We start from the raw sequence: 18140 nt of genomic DNA, 5'->3' as shown, positions 1-18140 counted from the left end.
AGGCACTTTTCCAGACCCAATGCCCATGATACTTCTTTAATCCCCTCTCCCCAAATACACCCTCCTATCTGTTCATGGTCATGTTTATTAATAACTTAAAAGCAGTAGAGATAATAAAACAAGGAAACAAGTATTGTTGGCTTTGAAAATCTTAAATACTATTTACTAGTATATATTTTCGATACAAAACCATCTGGGGGCACCTGAGTGGCTCAGTCAGTTAAGCATCTCACTCATGATTTTGGCTCAGGTCATGATCTCATCATTTGCGAGTTCAAGCCCCACATCAGGCTCAACGCTGACAGTGCAGAGCCTGATTGGGATATTCTCTCTCTCTCTCTCTCTCTCTCTCTCTCTCTCTCTCTCCCCCCCTGCTGTGCTCTTTCTCTCTCCCTCTTTCAAAATAAATAAAATAAACTTAAAAAAATCTGAAAGAGTGTTTTTGACTAGTTAATCACAATGTCCTTCCCTAACCATAATTTTAAAATGCAAGCACCTATATTTCAAAATCACTCTTCTTCATCCTCTGAATTTTGAATTAATGTGGTTTGAGCATGACAGAAAATATGAGGCCATGTTATATATCACAGTTAAATGTACAGCCTTAGGGGAAGGTTGACATGACTATCAGTTCTGGCAATACTGGCCATATGATCTTAGGAAAACTACTTAGAGTCTTATCCATAAAACAGTAATGACAATTCCAGCATCTTGGAGATGGATGGAGGTTAAAAAACATGTCTAGGGGCACCTGGGTGGCTCAGTTAGTCAAGCATCCGACCCTTGATTTTGGCTCAGGTCATGATCTCACGGACATGGGATCAAGCCCTTTCTTGGGCTTTGCACTGACAGTAAAGAGCCTGACTGGGATTCTCTCTCTCTTCTCTCTCTCTGCCCTTTCCCCATGTTCTCTCTCTCTCTCTCTCTCAAAATAAATAAATAAATAAACTTAAAAAAAAAAAAGGCATGTCTATAAAGCACTTGGCACAGTCTGGCCCACAGTAGGTTCTCAAATGAAATGATAGTTAAGTGTTCACCTACACAGAGCCAGATACATGCTTTGTAGATGTGAAAGAGGTTATGGAAATAACTTATTCTAAACCCTTCATTTTGAGGCCTAGCAAGAGCCCCTAATTGCTACAGCCTCACTGAAAAAGGCAGAAGGAGGGAAGTTTTTGTAGCCCCTTTCAAGCCTCAGGACCAAACCAGTCCCAGACCTCAGTAAATGAGATTAAGAGCATCAAATTCCTTCCATTTACAACTTTGCACAGGCATCGGAGATGTCACTAAGGGAATTCAGGGATTATCTCACATGAATTGTGGTGGCATGTGCTTCCCTATTATCCCTCCTTCTTCCAGAGCCCGGAACAAACTTGGATTACCTCTTCTCCTTAATCAGAAGCTTGGAGATAAACTCTCTGGCTTCCTCTGAGATGTCCTGAAATTCTTCATCCTGTAAGTCCCACCTGCAGGCCAGGATGTTGTTCAGGGTCTCAGCATCATTGTCACCCAGGAAGGGGGACAATCCACTCAGTCTGTAAGACACAGGATCCAGAGTGGGCATTGTTTAAATAGCTTCAAATCCTTTACAGATAGTTGCTTTTTGGGGCTCTGTCATTTAAAACTGAGAGAAGGCAAATAACCTGATAATTAAACATAATTCTGTAATGTATTTTTGCAATCAAGAAAATGCTTACTCCCCCCACCCCAGCTCCTAATTCAACACCTGCAGCAATGGAGTCAGCAGCTACACTGAAATATGAATCTCTAAGGACAGCACAACTTCCTTTTTAAAGCATTTACAGCTGCTAAAGTCTGCCACACACTCAGAGGGCAAACACCAGAGCGTCACCCCCGAGGAATAAGGCTAGCATTAGTCATTTAGGAAATCAGGACACACGTTGTTTTTTAATGTTTTTTAATTACTTTTATGGCATTAGGTGGTGTCCTAAGAGTTAAAGTGATTACAAGTAGACATACATTTACTTTTTCAGGTGATGTGCAGGAAAAGAATTTATTCCTTTCACCCACAGGATCCACAGAGCCTAGAAAGTGACTCAATATGGCACGATGCTATTTACTTTTAAAAGACCTAATTTAAGGTTTTTATTCATATTTGTGAGTGTCAGAGAGACTGGAGAACTGCTTACAGCATATAGGCAATGACGCCCACACTCCACATGTCAGTGGGAAAGGAAACAAAATCATAGTTCACAACTTCAGGAGCAAGAAATTCTGGGGTTCCAAAATTCACCTTCAGCTTCTCTCTGGGTTTGTATCTAGAATTTAGGAAACAAAGTGGAGGGATGGAGAAGGTCAATCAAAAGTCAACAATCATAGAAACTGAAAAGATGCAGTCTGTTAGACAAAATAACTTCAGCCAAACAGCAAATTTAAAATACACAGACTTTAAAGGAAATCACATATTTAACAAATAGTGTTAAAAAATTGTAAAAAAAAAAATTCCAGTAGTTTAAGAGTAATAATTCATACTCTAAAGCCTTAATAATCTAAAACAGTGGTGGAAAAAGCCAGTCAGAATAATTAGAACACCTGAATTATAACAAAAGGAAAACTGATAAAATCTTTGACATGTCAATGGCTTGAATAAGCCCATATTAATGAATAAATGAAATGCAATAATTTACAATCATTTTATATTCAACATTAATGTGTTGAAGTTTACGTAAACTCTTTGTTCACTTAAGAAGCTTATGTATACCAGAAACTTTTGCCATCTTGTGTACACTACCTATTTTTTAAAGTAAATCTTCTCTTTACAGATAGAACAATTATAAAAGACTAAGAGAAAATTACAAATTCTAAATTAACGTCTTCAAATTTAATAACTTTACTGTATTAGATTTTAAGTTTTTTATATTTTTTTCTTAGATGCACTGTAGAAACCTCTAAACATTCCAATTCCAAAATCAGCAAGGTAAGGCTGGGATATAATTTTTGTTAAGTTAATTCTAAATAACAGTATAAAACCAAGAGGTATATCAGATTTATCTTTGCAAAGAAAGGGCATCCATCATGCTCCCTACCTTCATTCATGTACCTATGTCCAAATACACATACCTTCTGGCCAATCCAAAATCAATAATTTTTATTTGTTTAGCATCCCGATTCACACACAGGATATTCTCAGGCTGCCAGGAGAAAGAGACACATTAGCAATGAAAACAACCATCATTCACTCAAATTGTCCTCGAACCACAACTAAAAATACAACGATGCTCAGGAAAAACATATCAGGCCTTTCACTTTGGGGCTGGCTTGTCTGTGTGGGTATTTTCTCCTTTAATTATGTGGTGGATGAGGTTGTGGGTACCCTGCCAACCTTGCATTACCCTGCCTGTCCCTCTCCCTGGTTCTGCAGTTTACCATAATGTGTGAGTTCAGTCAGAGGCCTCCTTGAGGAAAGAAAGACAAGGGGGCTGCTTCAGTACCTTTCAAATGGACTGGTGGAGGCTGTCTCAGACTTGACATCTGCCCCCCTAAAATTATTAAGTATGAATTTCCCCTTCTTGGAGGAATATCTTTCCCAAGGATTTATGAGTTCCAGGAGAAATGGCCTGATTCATTTAAACAGCCACACTGAGTATGCAATATAACATGAACGCTCCTGACCTCCAGAATTTCCCTTTGTGCTTACTCTTTGAGAAAGTCATGTGTAAGAGAAAGGCTTCCCCCCCCCCCCCCCGTTCATTCTTCATTCTCAGCAATTCCAAAGTTTTGCTGAGTTTTTTCTCAATGCCTAAACCCTTGACTAAGTGTTCCCTTGGAGTTTGACTCTGGATAGACTTTGCCAATCCAACTATCTTGGGTGAAGAGGGAGAAGCGTAGATAGTAGCACTGCATGGAACTCAGCGTTTATAGAATGTCTTACAAGTGTGTCTGTATTTGTTAAGTCTGGAAAACTGAGGTCTGAGAAAAATAAGGAATTTCATTTAAAGTCAAGGTCAGCCAGGGTGCCTGGGAAGCTCAGTCAGTTAAGCATCTGATTTCAGCTCAGTTCATGATCTCATGGTTCATCAGTTCAAGCCCACATCAGGCTCTGCGCTGACAATGTGGAACCTGCTTAGGATTCTCTCTCTCTCTGCCCCTCCTGTGCTCCTTCTCTCTCTTTCTCTCTTTCTCAAAGTAAATAAACTTCTAAAAAATTAAAAAAGTAATAAAGTCAAGGTCATCCATAAAAAAAGAAATAAAGTGTTCAAAGAATTGCCTGGAACTCTCAAGGTCTAATTCCAACTCTTTCCTAAGAGCTGGGGTGCATTAGCTGAGTTGCTGAATCCCCCAGATCCTATGTCCTTTTAGGTGGCATCACAGCTGTCCCTCCCCTGTTTGTCTGGGTGGAGAGTAGGTTCAAATGAGATCAGAAACTAAGCACTTTATGAAATGATGTAGTAGTGTCTCCTTATCAATATTCAATGGTCCGTTTGGTTGACATAATGTCTTTGGAGGCCCTTTTCTAGAATATCTCTAAAACTGATGTCTACAAGTAAAAGCTATTTATAGAGAATGGGTGCTACATAAGAACATTTGGTTTCATGCTCAAATAACTGATCGATCATGTATAAAGCTGTTCAGTTGTCAAAGAATACTGTAACATAAAAATATGTTTGCTGAATGTAAAGAAACAGTTTTGAGGATACTTCAAAAAGTTAAATTTTTTCTAATTATTAAATTAAAGCATATTCATTGAATGAGATTTGTGAAACACAGAAAAATATAAAGAAGACCATTTTTAAATCACCTTTAATCTCTCCTCCATGGTAACAAGAATTCTTAATATTTTTGGCCATTTTCCTTCCAAGGAGACTTCTGCAAGGGATGAGTGGTCCTTAATGACCCACCCAGCTTTTGCCTTTACTATTATCTTTACCTACAAGCCATAATTAAAATTGCCCATTGCAAGTCCTCAATCAATGTTATGAAGCCACATACAGAGCTGTTTGACTTATGATAGGTCAAGTCCTAGTTTCAGTTGCCAATCAAATCCCTTTAGGGATATCTGCAGAATATCTACACTCATTGAAAATGCTTCATGAGGGGCGCCTGAGTGGCGCAGTCGGTTAAGCGTCCGACTTCAGCCAGGTCATGATCTCGCGGTCTGGGAGTTCGAGCCCCGCGTCAGGCTCTGGGCTGATGGCTCGGAGCCTGGAGCCTGTTTCCGGTTCTGTGTCTCCCTCTCTCTCTGCCCCTCCCCTGTTCATGCTTTGTCTCTCTCTGTCCCAAAAATAAATAAAAACGTTGAAAAGAAAAAAAAAATTTTTTTTTAAAGAAAATGCTTCATGAAAATACACATTACAGAACTCAGTTTGTAGCCAAGGGCTTTGCTAATGATTTTTAACCTATGACATTGTCTTATAGACCACTTCCTCCTGCCCTGTGAATAGGAGAGGTAGTGCACATAACTCAAGACAGTGAGGGAAGCCAAATTATAAGAAGAGAGGACCATGGAAGCCGACTTAAGGAAGTTAGATTTGTTTAGCTCTACAATCCCCTATGACTTGCAATAGATGGTATGTTCTATAGAATATGTATTTTATATCATGGTCATGTTGTGCAAACAGGGAAATGAGAAAATGATTGAGCCACACAAGAAGAAGCAACTTATGATACTTAGCCCCAATATTAGAACTGATCAGAGTTATTGAGCTTGGGTCTTTCACTGGTTGTAACTATGTATAGTCCAATTCTAGGCACTTCATAATAGGAGAGAGATCAAAAGGGAAGGGTCATTAAATAAAAGAAGAAAGGAAGGTGGCTTGGCTCCCTGCTGCTCACATGGGCTTCCCACTATGTCCATCATAATGCCACCAGCCTTCTCTGCTCCTTAGCGTTTTAGCTCTACCCTTCTGGCTGCCCTGTATCCCACTCTGCCATAGGTTTTAACCCAGTGCTCTACCATGCCCACAAGAAAACAAATCCCTAACGTTCAGAACCTCCTAAAAATTTGTGAGACTGCTAGGGATGCTTGGGGAGATAGAAAGTTTGGCTACCACTAGTGAATTCTGTGTTAGCTAAAATCCTCCCACCTACTTATTCTAAAAATGAGAGGGACACAACAAGGAGACCATGGTGGTGGTGGTGGTGGTTTTAGTTCTAAACTTTTAGGGAAAGCATCTCCCATATGGATTCCTTTAACACAAGCAAGTTATAAGAATCTGGATAATAGTCCCTAAAGATGCAGACATGAAAATATTAGGGGGTGACAAAAGTTGGAAATGAGGAGATGATATTAAGAATCCAGATTTTTATTAATTCCCAAACATAACACTTCATACCAGCATGGATTTCCCAAGCTGGTATATAGTATCTGACAGGGCCCACTGATCCAGAGGAGGAAGGGGAGGGAGGGGTTTACATTTCATACCATACAAAATATGTTCTACCTTCAGATCCAAATGGAGAATGTACATCTGATGCATGTGTCTTATGCCCTCACATATTTGCTTGATGAACAGGATGGTGTCAAACTCGGTCAGATTGTAGTTGTCATCGATGATGCGATCAAACAGCTCCCCTCCATCCACGCTGAAGAGGGAAGAGGAACAAAGTCCTGAGTCATGAGTCCTACAGCCATTTCTTATAGTGGCAGCCTGGTGTTTAAGTTCCCATAACTCTTCCAAGGAATGTGTGCACAGAGTGATTTCTTCACCTCTGTCACTCACTCTCTCAGTTACATGATGCTTAGGCTGAAGACCTTAACTTTAGCTATCATCAATTTCACAACTAGAAAGTCTTAAGGTCTCTGTCATCCAGTGGCTGCAGCTCTGGGGTGAGTCCACATCTGCCATTCTTTAACACATAGAAGATAAAGAAGACTCTACAAAGGCAGGAGAGGAATCCCAAATACCAAACGAAGGTCAAACAGGGTCTTCTCAGACTAATTTCAGTGTTAAAGTGTTTCTATGTGCTTCTGATGCTGACTTTTTATTATCCAAAATTTCTACTGTACAATGATAAAGAAACCCCAAGCAGAGGAAAGAATGAACCGAATCACAATACTAATTCAGCGTTAGTTAAAGCTACTCATTTTCTAACTAAATACCTATTAATTTTCTATAAAAGTGATTTAAATGAAACTATCTTAACCCTAATTATTAAGAAGTTGATGTGAACTTTGCATTAATGATTCAGTTGAAAATAAAATGTAGGTCAAAGGTCATGTTCCTCCAGGTTAACCAGAATAATATTTAAGCTGGATATTTGACAGTATAACTTTGATATAAAACTACATCTATGCTGTCATTCTACTTCATCTCAGTAAAGTCACACATGGAGATGTGTATTCCTAAGTAATTTTCCTTCTGAAACTGATGCAATTGTCTAATACACACCAATCAGAATCAGAGGTGCACCAAGCATGGATCTAATGACTTCTGAAGCAGGAAAGAGCTACAGCTGCATAGTCATGGGTTCTGTGGGATGATCTGGATGGGTGCATGCATTGGTTCAGGGGAGGGAGGGGCAAGGAGAACACTCACTACTCCATGACCAGCACAATGTCATTCTTAGACTCAAAGGCATCATAGAGCTGAATGAGGTTCACATGATCCAGCTGGTTCATGATGTTGATCTCGTTCTTTACTTCATCCTAAGAAGAAGGAAAGGTGCTTTAGTGAGGCGAAGATGAGGGTAAGGAGAGATCCACGTTGCACGGCCTTTACCTTATCCTTTGTGCCTCTGGTCTTGATGATCTTAGCTGCCAGCTTCAGACCTGTTGCTTTCTCTTCACACTTGTGTACCTGGCCAAAGCGCCCCCTGCCAGAGAAGAGCACGTGTATAGCATGAGGTAGGGCCAAGTGGAAGATGGGGTTGTCAGGGCATTTCTCCTTTGGGGTTTGAATGAGCAAACCTATTAGTGCATCTACTGTAGCCAATAAACTTCTAAAACAATGTCAACGTGTGTCTATCGGTCATGGTCATTGAATCTGCTGAGGGGTTTCCCGGTCCTACCCAGAACTATTGAGGCAAGAATACAGGGTGAGGCCCCAGAATCTATATTTTCACAACGTTCCTTGGGTGATTCAAATGCCCCCTAAAATTTGACAACTTGTGTTATAGAAAAAAATAGAATCTTTCTGAATACATATGAATGTAATAAGCTAGGTTTTGTAAGCATATGAATAATACAGGCTATAGGTGAGGATTGTAAAATTATTCTTGGAAACTGCATATAAATAAAATAATAACAATATTGCATATAGATAAATATAATAAAAATTCATATTGCATAATCACCTATAAAATGTTCAACAGTTTAGCTTGGATATAAATTTATATATTCTATGAAAGACAGCTTCTTACAAATGTGATCACATACAGAAATACACAATCATTAACAATTTTAAAATGTGACTTCTTGGATTGTCTGGGTGGCTCAGTCAGTTAAGCATCTGACTCTGGATTTTGGCTCAGGTCATGATCTCACGGTTTGTAAGATCGAGCCTCACATCGGGCTCTGTGCTGACAGTGTGGGGCCTGCTTAGGATTCTCTCTCCCTCTCTCTCTGCCCCTCCCCCTCTCACATGCACACGTGCTTTCTCTCTCTCCCTCTCTCTCTCAAAATAAATAAACATTTTTTTAAAATTTGACTTCTTGCTTTGATTCCTGAGTTAGTAAAATAGAGCACAGGTGCCTGCTTGTGCAATGTGGCTATCATGGCAGGGTAGAAAGGGGAAGCTTCCTGAACAACACTGTGAACCTAAGGTCCACCACAGTCCTGGAGAACTGCAGAGGTGAGGGTGGTGGCAATAACTGACAAGGCAGGGTGGTGACTACCACCACATCCCACTCAACTTAGCCACACACCTGTACAGAAACAGATGGGTCTTAGAGAATGACATTACTGTAAACAAAACCAAGTGATGACTTTAATTCCAACTACTTTTCCAGATGCAGTCTCTTTAATGGAGCACATAAACACAGCCCCAGGCACCTCACATATGGCTACTGATTAAGAAAATGCCTTGGGAATTGTTGCAAAGCCTCTTCTGCAAAAAACGTTTCTCCTTCAGAGAAACAGTTGCTGGCTTGCCATTAATGTCCCCGAAGACTGAAATGAGCTGCTATGTGGAGTAATGCTAAAGACTCCCATGGCACCTATTCACATGTTAGAATTCCCTTTCCTCTCTCTGCCCTCCCTCACAGTCTTGAGGGGCGTTCTCTCTAATCAACAGGCTGAGGAGTAAAACATTCAGGTGGTTCCCCATGGTGGAGGGCAGAAAAAATATGGAACAGAAAGAGGAAGAAGGGACTTCACAAATATTGACCACACCCCCACTGACCAATGCAGAAACATGCACGATAGTTGCTATGCATATTTTCCATGTGTTGGTAAGGAAATTTGGGGCCTATTAGTAAAAATGGTCTGCTTCCTCTTGCTATTTCACATAGATATGCTGACGGCAGTAAACTTTATACTTTAGACTTTAAATGACAAAACATCAAAGGGGGGTTGTGATTGACATCGAAGAGGAATATCTCCTAGGAATAAACTTGGTCTCTGATGGGCTTTACTCTTTCTTCCTTCTTCAGGGAGAGAGTGTACATTTAGATGTCCTTCAAATAAATTCTTCAGTGAGGGAAGTAATCAATTGAAGTGGATAATAATAATTAATCCAGTAAAAACCTAAATGGAAAACCAACAACAGTGATAAAAAAGATATATGCCACAAGAAATACACTGTGTTCACTCATTTCTACATTTAGTGTCTCCGTTTTCAAGTTTTGGACAGCTTCTAAACCTTCTGGTGACTCACATGGGGTTTGTCCCACTTTCAGACATTACAACATGGGAAGTAAAGCAGATAATAAATGTGGAGTTTAGTCACTGTCCCCACATCAATCTTTCTGACATCAGTGGCGATTTTCAGAAATGGTTAAAATCTCTTAAAATGTTTGTTTATGATGTTTCTGGTTCTCAGGTCAAGACTAGCAAACACTTTATGAAATCTTCAGGATCTGTCTCTTTGAAAACGCTCTTCTTTTGTTGAAAGAGGATTAAATTGAGCATTACTTACCCTCCTAAAATTTCAGTTCTGCTCACAGTGTAAAAACTGTTGACTGCTGCTTGCTTGGCTGTCACAATACGGTGATTAAAGGGGGCAGGAGGAGCTGGGACATCATCTAGAAGATAAGAGGAAAAGAAGGGCCACTTGTTAAGCAGTCAGACCTCTTTCCAGCACCACGATTGGGTCTCAGAATAAAATGTTGCAAAGGGCGCCTGGATGGCTCAGTTGGTTAAGTGCCTCCCTTCAGCTCAGGTCACGATCTCATGGTTCAAGGATTTGAACCCCACATCAGGTTCAGTGCGTCAGCTCAGAGACTAGAGCCTGTTTCCAATTCTGTGTCTCCCTCTCTCTCTCTCTCTCTGCCCCTTCCTCTCTCTGCCTCTCAGAAATGAATAAATGTTTTAAAAAATTAGAATAAAATGTTGCTCATTTAATAATAAAATAAATGATCCATTTATTTTACTCCTAATAATCCTGAGAATATATGCTTTTATTTCATATTATGATCTGTAATTCATGTAGGTGATACCTGACATCTTTGAGAAAGAATGTCAGGACCACAAAACTATGGATTATACCATCTTCAGGACAACTTCTAGAAATGTCACAGTAGTTGAAAATCTCCAACTGCAATATGGTTCACATAGGTGATCCTCCCAAGCCCAAAATGAAAATTCAAACATGAGAAACTGAGCCACAAAAAAAAAGGCACCATTGATAATATCCATTATTTTGATTAAAGCAAAGAGAGAAAGATGAAAAGTTTTTTTTATGTCATTGAAATGTTTGATATTATTATATATTACTTTCCAAAATATTTTAACCTTTATTTAAGGTACATTAAAAGCACAAAGATGAATTTTTCTTGGCTGGAAATAAAAGAACCAGTAAAGCTGGCTAAGGACGTATTATACAGCTCTCAAATTTCCCCTAAGTGTTTAAACTCTAGTCCACACCCCGATTGGTTCTAAAACACATACTCAGTAATATTGCAGTATTCTTTCTACTTTTCCATGGCTTGCTTTCCGTGAACCTATTCATTTCCCCATTTATTACTTATTTAAGCGTCTACCACAGGCAGCTTCTTACATGCACACAAAGGATAAAAAGGGAGGTGAGTAAATAATAACTTTGCCTTCAGAACTTTAAATTTATTCAACATATAATTCTCGAGCACTTATCTTGTGCTAGGCACTCTGCCAAGTGTTAATATTTTTAAAAATTCAGATAATAGAAGTCTCCAGGAAACTGACTTGATATAGACATTCATCTCTCACATCGTAAAAATGCTGGAAACTAAAGAAGTCATGAAAGAATTCTCTTGGTGGCATTCATCTCTTCAGACAAAAAAAAAAAAAAGGTGATTGAGTTACAAACACAAATGGCATCAGTATGGCATTATGTCTCCTTCAGGCTGTTAGGCTAAGTGAAATTTAGTTGGAAATGCTTGCTGGAAAAAGGTTAAGAAGCTTCAAAAGACTGAAACAAAAGCCATTTCCTACCCAATGGGGTCACCAGATCTTGCTGTCTGGAGGTCTTAATTCCAGCAGATTCCAGGGGGTTGCCTTGTAAGCTCCCCTGGGCTTGTCTGGTTTCCTGTGTCCTAAATGCATGTCCTTCACCTGTACTCGCTACATCTATTCTGCTCTTTTTGTTGTCCTCTTGGATGAAGCACTCCTCCGTCACCCGCCGCTTGCTGCTGCCAATATGCTCTGCTTGCTCAGCATTCTGGAAAATGGGTGCTATTGCTGAATTTTCCAGGATTCGTGATGTAGAAATGGCTTTTACATTGCTGATACACCTGGAAAATAAAATCCAGCTGCAGCTCTCAAAGATTCAAGGAGATAACTTTCAGATGGTCAAAATTCTTAGAACTAAAGCTTCCTTAACAGGGTGTTTTGGTGAAGGGTCATAAGCTTCATGATAGAGAGTTGGCTGTTTCAGCATTTGGGATAAAATAGAGCAGTATGCTTCCCCATCAAACTAAGCAGCACAAGAACAGGTATAGATAACTACGACCCCAGAAACTCTCCCTGATGACCTCATTGTGCCCCGCAAGTTGTCCACTGGCCCTTTACAAGAGTAGTCATTTTATGAATACCTAGCTAATTCGATCTTCATTTTTTTCACTTCCTTTTCTTATAGAAGAGAGAAATTACTAAATTAAAGTATAATAAAGGATGCAATCATCTCTGAATATTAACAGAGAGATGTAAACCTTTATTGATGAAAGAATTGAACCAACTTCAGTTTTTTAACAGCTCCAGACCTTACCAAGCACACCTTTGCAGTGATGGATTTTCTTAATAAACAATAGTCTTTATGTTTAATTCTTACAAAATTAGATTTTTCTCCATAATTAGGTGTCAAATACGTTATTAATAAATGAAATAAAAATTATATTGTAATTCCCTAAAAAACTCACATATAATTTGGACACTCTGTCCAGATAGATTCTGTGATCCATTATAACACAGAGTAGTTGATTATAATTGGCTGAATAATTCTGCATTTATATGTGAAACTTTGCAGTTGAGGAAGAGTCATTCAATAATCTACTTCTTACTCAATCCTCAAAATATTCTAGAAAACAGACAATTTATCATCTATAATGGGGTGGGTAAACTTTTTAAGAATTAGCTTTTCAACTTACAGATAAATCTGATCACTATTCAATTCCTGATCTTAGAAAGGATGTGCTCCATATTGCTGAAAATAAGAACTTTTTATTTGATCTCTAGAAAATATTGATTGATAAAAATCATTATCTTTGCCTATCAGTTGGTAGGAGAAAAAAATAAAAATGCCTGAAAATTTCACGGGCAAGAAGAAAAAGTAATAGCAAGAGAACATGGCCAAGAAAAAACCACAGAAGCTGGGAAACCATTTTCTAAACCATTGCTTTAAAAACTCACTTCAGTTATTCTTTTGATATGGCCTTAAGTTTCAACAGCACATAGATCTACCAAAAACGTCAGTTGTAGGTGTGTGATGCTTTAAGCCCTACCTTTCATAGAATTGATCACCATTAGTTTTATCAACATACTGCTTTTTATTTGAACACTTGTCCAACACTGTTTCATTTGCAATTGCTGGTCCTCCTTTTTTCTCAACTTCTCTTTCATTAGTGTCTTCCTTAGAATGAAGCCCATTTTTCTCTCCTTTGAACACTGGAAGTTCATTTTTATCCACAGAGGCTTGTTTATCATCTCCAGCACTAATCTTTTCTTGTCTGTTCAGTCTCTCTGTGCTTGAAATGTCTCTTGTGTCTATATTTTCTCTTGACTCTATGGAATTTCTTAGGGCAAAATCTTCTACCTCGTCTTGAGGTCTTTCTGTATGAAATGTGACAAAACTTCTCTGAGCTAGAGAGGCATTGGTCTTCTCAGAATTTTTCTTGTTGAGTTTATTAACCTTTTCCTTCTCAGAGGAGAGCTGGTTCTTCTGGGAAGATCTCTCTAAAAGCCACAAAATATTTTAATGGAGGACGCATGTGATCAGTATAATTTTGTCTTCACATAATGGCATTTCTATTCATGTTTCTTTTTATCAGAAGATATAAGCTTTTGAAAAGCAAAGTGGAAGTGAACATGACCAATTGACTGACAGCTGGGTTCCCAAAGATTTTCTAGTTAGTAATTAGTAGGACCCAAAGCCAATCAGATAAAGATATTCAAACAGCACTTCTCCCGACAAAGGGCTTTATGAACATGTGACTCCCTCTGAATAAGAAGAATGACAACAGGACTGTCATACCAGAGCTTTCTTGATCCATAAATATCTAGTCTTCTAAAGATGTTACCTGTGAGGGCCAATGTCCTTTTGCCTTTGACAGGTGCCGTTTCCTTCAGCCCAGGGTGTGACTGTGCCTTCTCCTTACCCTGTAGATACACAATTGAGTAATTGAAGTCACATATTAATTACATCAGGGTTTCTCAACCTCAGCACTACTGACACATGGGGTGGGTAATTCTTGGTCGTGGAAAATGTTATGAGAATTATAGAATGTTTAGCAGCATCTCTGTCCTCTACCCACCAGATGACGATGATACCTTCCCTCCCAGCTATAATATCAAAAAATGTCTCCAGAAATTGCTAGTGTCCCCCAGGACAAAATCATCCCAGACTGAAAACCACTGTATTACATGATTCAAATACGGAAAAAAAAACCCACTAAAATTAATAGTAATTTAGAGAGCAGGACAGTCTGAATTAATGAAACCCTTCATTTCATGTATAGACTACAATATTTGGAAACAAATGGACTCACTATTTTGAAAAAAAATTCTGTTAAACTCTGGCATTGTTTGTAAAAGAAGGCCTATCTTCATGAATAGATTAAAGGATGTTGATAATGTATGTATCACTTGTGACCTCTGCTTGTATTGTCTTGATATGGTTCACATATAAATCAAATGAAAATGAGAGGATATATCTGAATAGGTTTTATAAACCAGAAAGCAGAAGACTAAAGTAAGTAAGCTTTCTTAAATGAGCTTTCACACTGCTTAAAACAGATGGCCCCTTTCCTAAGCAGATAAACATCTTCTCAGAGTCCTGGCTTCTCTGAATTTGCTTAGCAAACTTTTCTTAAATGCCATATAAAAGGTAAATATTAGCCCCATCCACCCAAATAATCACAAAATTCTGAAGTTATGCAATGTAAATTAATGAAATTGTATGAATGCCCAAAGAATCAGTCTTCTTTTCTTTGGAAAGAGCAAAATTTGCCTTCGGGTGACTTGCAAGCATGAAACGCTGTGTAAGCGCAGCTTGGAGTCTTCAAGACAAACTGCAAATGTACTTTTAAATAATCCAAGGGACAATACCATAGGTTCAGAGCATTTCCATTTTTCATATAGAGACCTGGAAACACAGAGATATGTTTAGTAAATCTGTGGAAAACCAAAATTAGAGATGAGACCTCGGAGTCTGTAACTTCTTTTAAGTGAAAGTGCAGGAAAAATGTTCTTCCACTTGCTCAGGCAAAGCCAGTTGCTCTCTTCTCTGCACACAGCACTCAGTTTATGTGCCCATCCCAGAATCACTTCCAACACTTTTAAACATTTTTTTTCCTGTCAGTTTCCCACTAGCTTGTGGGCCTTAAATGGGCAAAAAGACTGATTCATCTTTGAGTCCTTGGCACTTAGCCCAGACACTGAAATATAGTGATTGATGGTGATGATGGTGGTGGTGATGATGTCGATGATGATGATGGTGGTAGTGATGATGTCGATGATGATGATAGTGGTGGTGATGATGATGATGATGACGACAATGATAATGATAGTGGTGATGATTTTGATGATGATGATGGCTAATATACACTAAGCCCTGTCTTCATACTAGGCATATTTCTAAGCATGTTATTAACTCTGTTGATTCTCATAGCAACCCTTTGGGATAGAGACACTATTAGCCCCATTTTATTGGGTAATTTCTGAGGGTTATATAGTTCAGAAATGATTTAACCAAGATTATTAATCAGTTGTCTACTTCATTCTGTGCTCTTTCATTTTTTTTTAATTTTTTTAATGTTTATTTATTTTTGAGAGAGAGAGAAAAAGACAAAGCATGAGTGGGGCAGGGGAATAAAGATGGAGACACAGAATCTGAAGTAGGCTCCAGGCTCTGAGCTGTCAGCACAGAGCCCAACACGGAGCTCAAACTCAGAAGCCGTGAGATCATGACCTGAGCCAAAGTCGGCCACTTAGCCAACTGTATCCTGTGCTCTTTCTTAATTACTACATTGTACTGTCACTTATTAAAAAAAGATAGAGGATTATAGGCAAGATACGTTGTTAGTATTTACTGAATATCTATCACACAGCACATACCACAAGAGATAAGAAAGAAGATTAAGAGACAAGGGTGTAAAATTGAAAGAAATTAGTAGAGTGAAGAAATAAATATTTGTCAGTCAAAATATTAGAATTAACATAAAAGAGAGGCAAGAGAGAGATAGAATTTAAGTCCAACATAGAAAATAAGTCAATTGGTCAAATAAGGTAGTTTAACAACTATCTTATCTGTGTTTAAGATAGTGTATAATTTTGTCTTTTAGTGTCTTTCGGTGTTTCTCTTTTGAAATGAAAACTCCTGGTGGATAAGCATTGTGCTTCTGAATTTATTCTTGATGACATGAACATAGGTAGACTTAATAGTGAAAACTGGTATGTGTCAATCAATTTCAGTTCATCAAAATATGTAAAATTGAGAATTTGATGGTAAGACTCCATGGAGTGCCAAATCGATGAACATTTGCCTCTAAGGTCATCGAAGTGTTGGTGGCAAATGACCACCAGTTGTGCCAACATTCTTTGGGTAGAGCAGTCTGAGGTGACCAACAGGAGAAGCTGTCGATTCTGAGGAATATTAGAAACTAGCTTCCAAATGAGGCTGTTATTTTTCTTTGTCAATTACATATCACATATGTTTTACCATTTAAATAAGGTAAGAAGGTCTTTATTCATTGCCATAGGGTATTATATTTTCATTTCTCTATGTAATACTGACATCTAGAGGAACTTTGAACTGAAGCGTTTCCAAAACACAGAGGTTGTATTTCTCCTTTTCTGTTTCTGGGCAGCAACTTCAGTACAAAGATTTTCACTTTGTGTTTCCCTATTACACACAGAAGTTGCTAAAATAGGAAGCACAAGTCTGTAGATACAACTTATTCAAAGATGAACATATTTTCTACTGATGAGAGAGGACATAACAGTGCTATCAAGCATGATATTTCTGTAAGGATTAATATCACCCTCTGTTAATGGATAAAAATCGTATCAGAGACTACGTTCCTCTGCTAAATTCACACTGATTACCAAGATGAGCAAGAGGGCCTCATTTCACACAAATTCACTTATTCCTTCACTTAATAAATACTTCTATATCTGCATATGGATTCCTTTTATAATAATCCATCGATGCATTTAGAATGACATAGGGAAGAAAGGGGACCCAAAATGGGCAAGTATTAAAAACGTAGTTTTCCTCTCTCCACTCTGTACGGTTTTCTAGGCTGGTGTCCTGAGTGCAGAGTATGTACCCAGAGTGCATCCAAAATAGTCTTCAGGGAATGTAAAGGAAACGTTAGAACTCATTTCTATTTGTGTTCCATTCTTTTAAAATTTATACTTTACATATTTTTTAAAACGTGTTAATAAAATTGAACACATATATAATTTATAAGTATCAGTAATATATGTAAATATAAATGTAAATATATGTATAAATATGTATATATGCACAAATGTATAAATGTATAAATATATTTTATATGTATATTACAAATATACTTATATATATTTGTATACATATAAAATATATATAAAATACATATAAATACATAAAATAGATATAAATATATATGTATAAATGTATAAATAAATGTAAATATATTTATATTTATATGTAAATATAAATGTAAATCAGTAATATATTAAATTTACTCATAAAAATAAATATACATGTACTGCTTATCAATGTACATAATTTATAAATAAACCTATTGGGATACACTTAAATGTATGTTACTGATAACAGTGCAAAATCAAAATAATTTGGAGACCATTTACCAGATAACACTATTCCTTACATTCTGATTTCCTGAAATATGTGTTTTATTTTATTTTTTTAATTTTTTTTAATGTTTATTTTTGACAGAGTGAGAGACAGAGAGAGAGACAGAGAGAGAGAGAGAGAGAGAGAGAGAGAGAGCATGAGCGGGGGAGGGGCAGAGAGAGAGGGAGGCACAGAATCTGAAGCAAGCTCCAGGCTCTGAGCTGTCAGCACAGAGCCCAACGCGGGGCTCGAACTCACAGACTGCAAGATCATGACCTGGCCCGAAGTCGGACGCTCAACCGATTCAGCCACCCAGGCACCCCTTGAAATATGTGTTTTAGAGAAGAATTATTCTTTTTTTTAATTTTTTTAATTTTTTTATTTTTTCAATATATGAAATTTATTGTCAAATTGGTTTCCATACAACACCCAGTGCTCATCCCAAAAGGTGCCCTCCTCAATTCCCATCACCCACCCTCCCCTCCCTCCCACCACCCATCAACCCTCAGTTTGTTCTCAGTTTTTAAGAGTCTCTTATGCTTTGGCTCT

The 18140-nt window shown here is 38.0% G+C and overlaps 1 protein-coding gene across 4 annotated transcripts in view; it reads right to left on the bottom strand.

Annotated features, from left to right (window-relative positions):
- The window catches only part of MYLK4 (myosin light chain kinase family member 4), an 87220-nt gene that overhangs the window by 12517 nt on the left and 56563 nt on the right, over nucleotides 1–18140 (bottom strand). For 3 of the 4 annotated variants that reach the window (XM_006931500.3, XM_019830324.2, XM_019830325.2), the window contains 10 exons: nucleotides 13828–13906; nucleotides 13033–13483; nucleotides 11528–11826; nucleotides 10035–10140; nucleotides 7680–7773; nucleotides 7497–7606; nucleotides 6402–6543; nucleotides 3082–3152; nucleotides 2151–2279; nucleotides 1383–1535 (listed from right to left, as the gene is read on the bottom strand). In XM_006931500.3, coding sequence (XP_006931562.1) covers nucleotides 1383–1535; nucleotides 2151–2279; nucleotides 3082–3152; nucleotides 6402–6543; nucleotides 7497–7606; nucleotides 7680–7773; nucleotides 10035–10140; nucleotides 11528–11826; nucleotides 13033–13483; nucleotides 13828–13906 — 1634 coding nt within the window. The remainder of the gene's footprint in view (nucleotides 1–1382; nucleotides 1536–2150; nucleotides 2280–3081; nucleotides 3153–6401; nucleotides 6544–7496; nucleotides 7607–7679; nucleotides 7774–10034; nucleotides 10141–11527; nucleotides 11827–13032; nucleotides 13484–13827; nucleotides 13907–18140) is intronic. The other variant, XM_023253729.2, reaches the window with a different exon arrangement.

This window comes from Felis catus, chromosome B2, assembly GCF_018350175.1.
Source record: "Felis catus isolate Fca126 chromosome B2, F.catus_Fca126_mat1.0, whole genome shotgun sequence".
NCBI classification, from domain to species: Eukaryota; Metazoa; Chordata; class Mammalia; order Carnivora; family Felidae; genus Felis; species Felis catus.
Note: the sequence above shows the minus strand (reverse complement) of the source record. Positions and strands in the feature narration are given on the sequence as shown.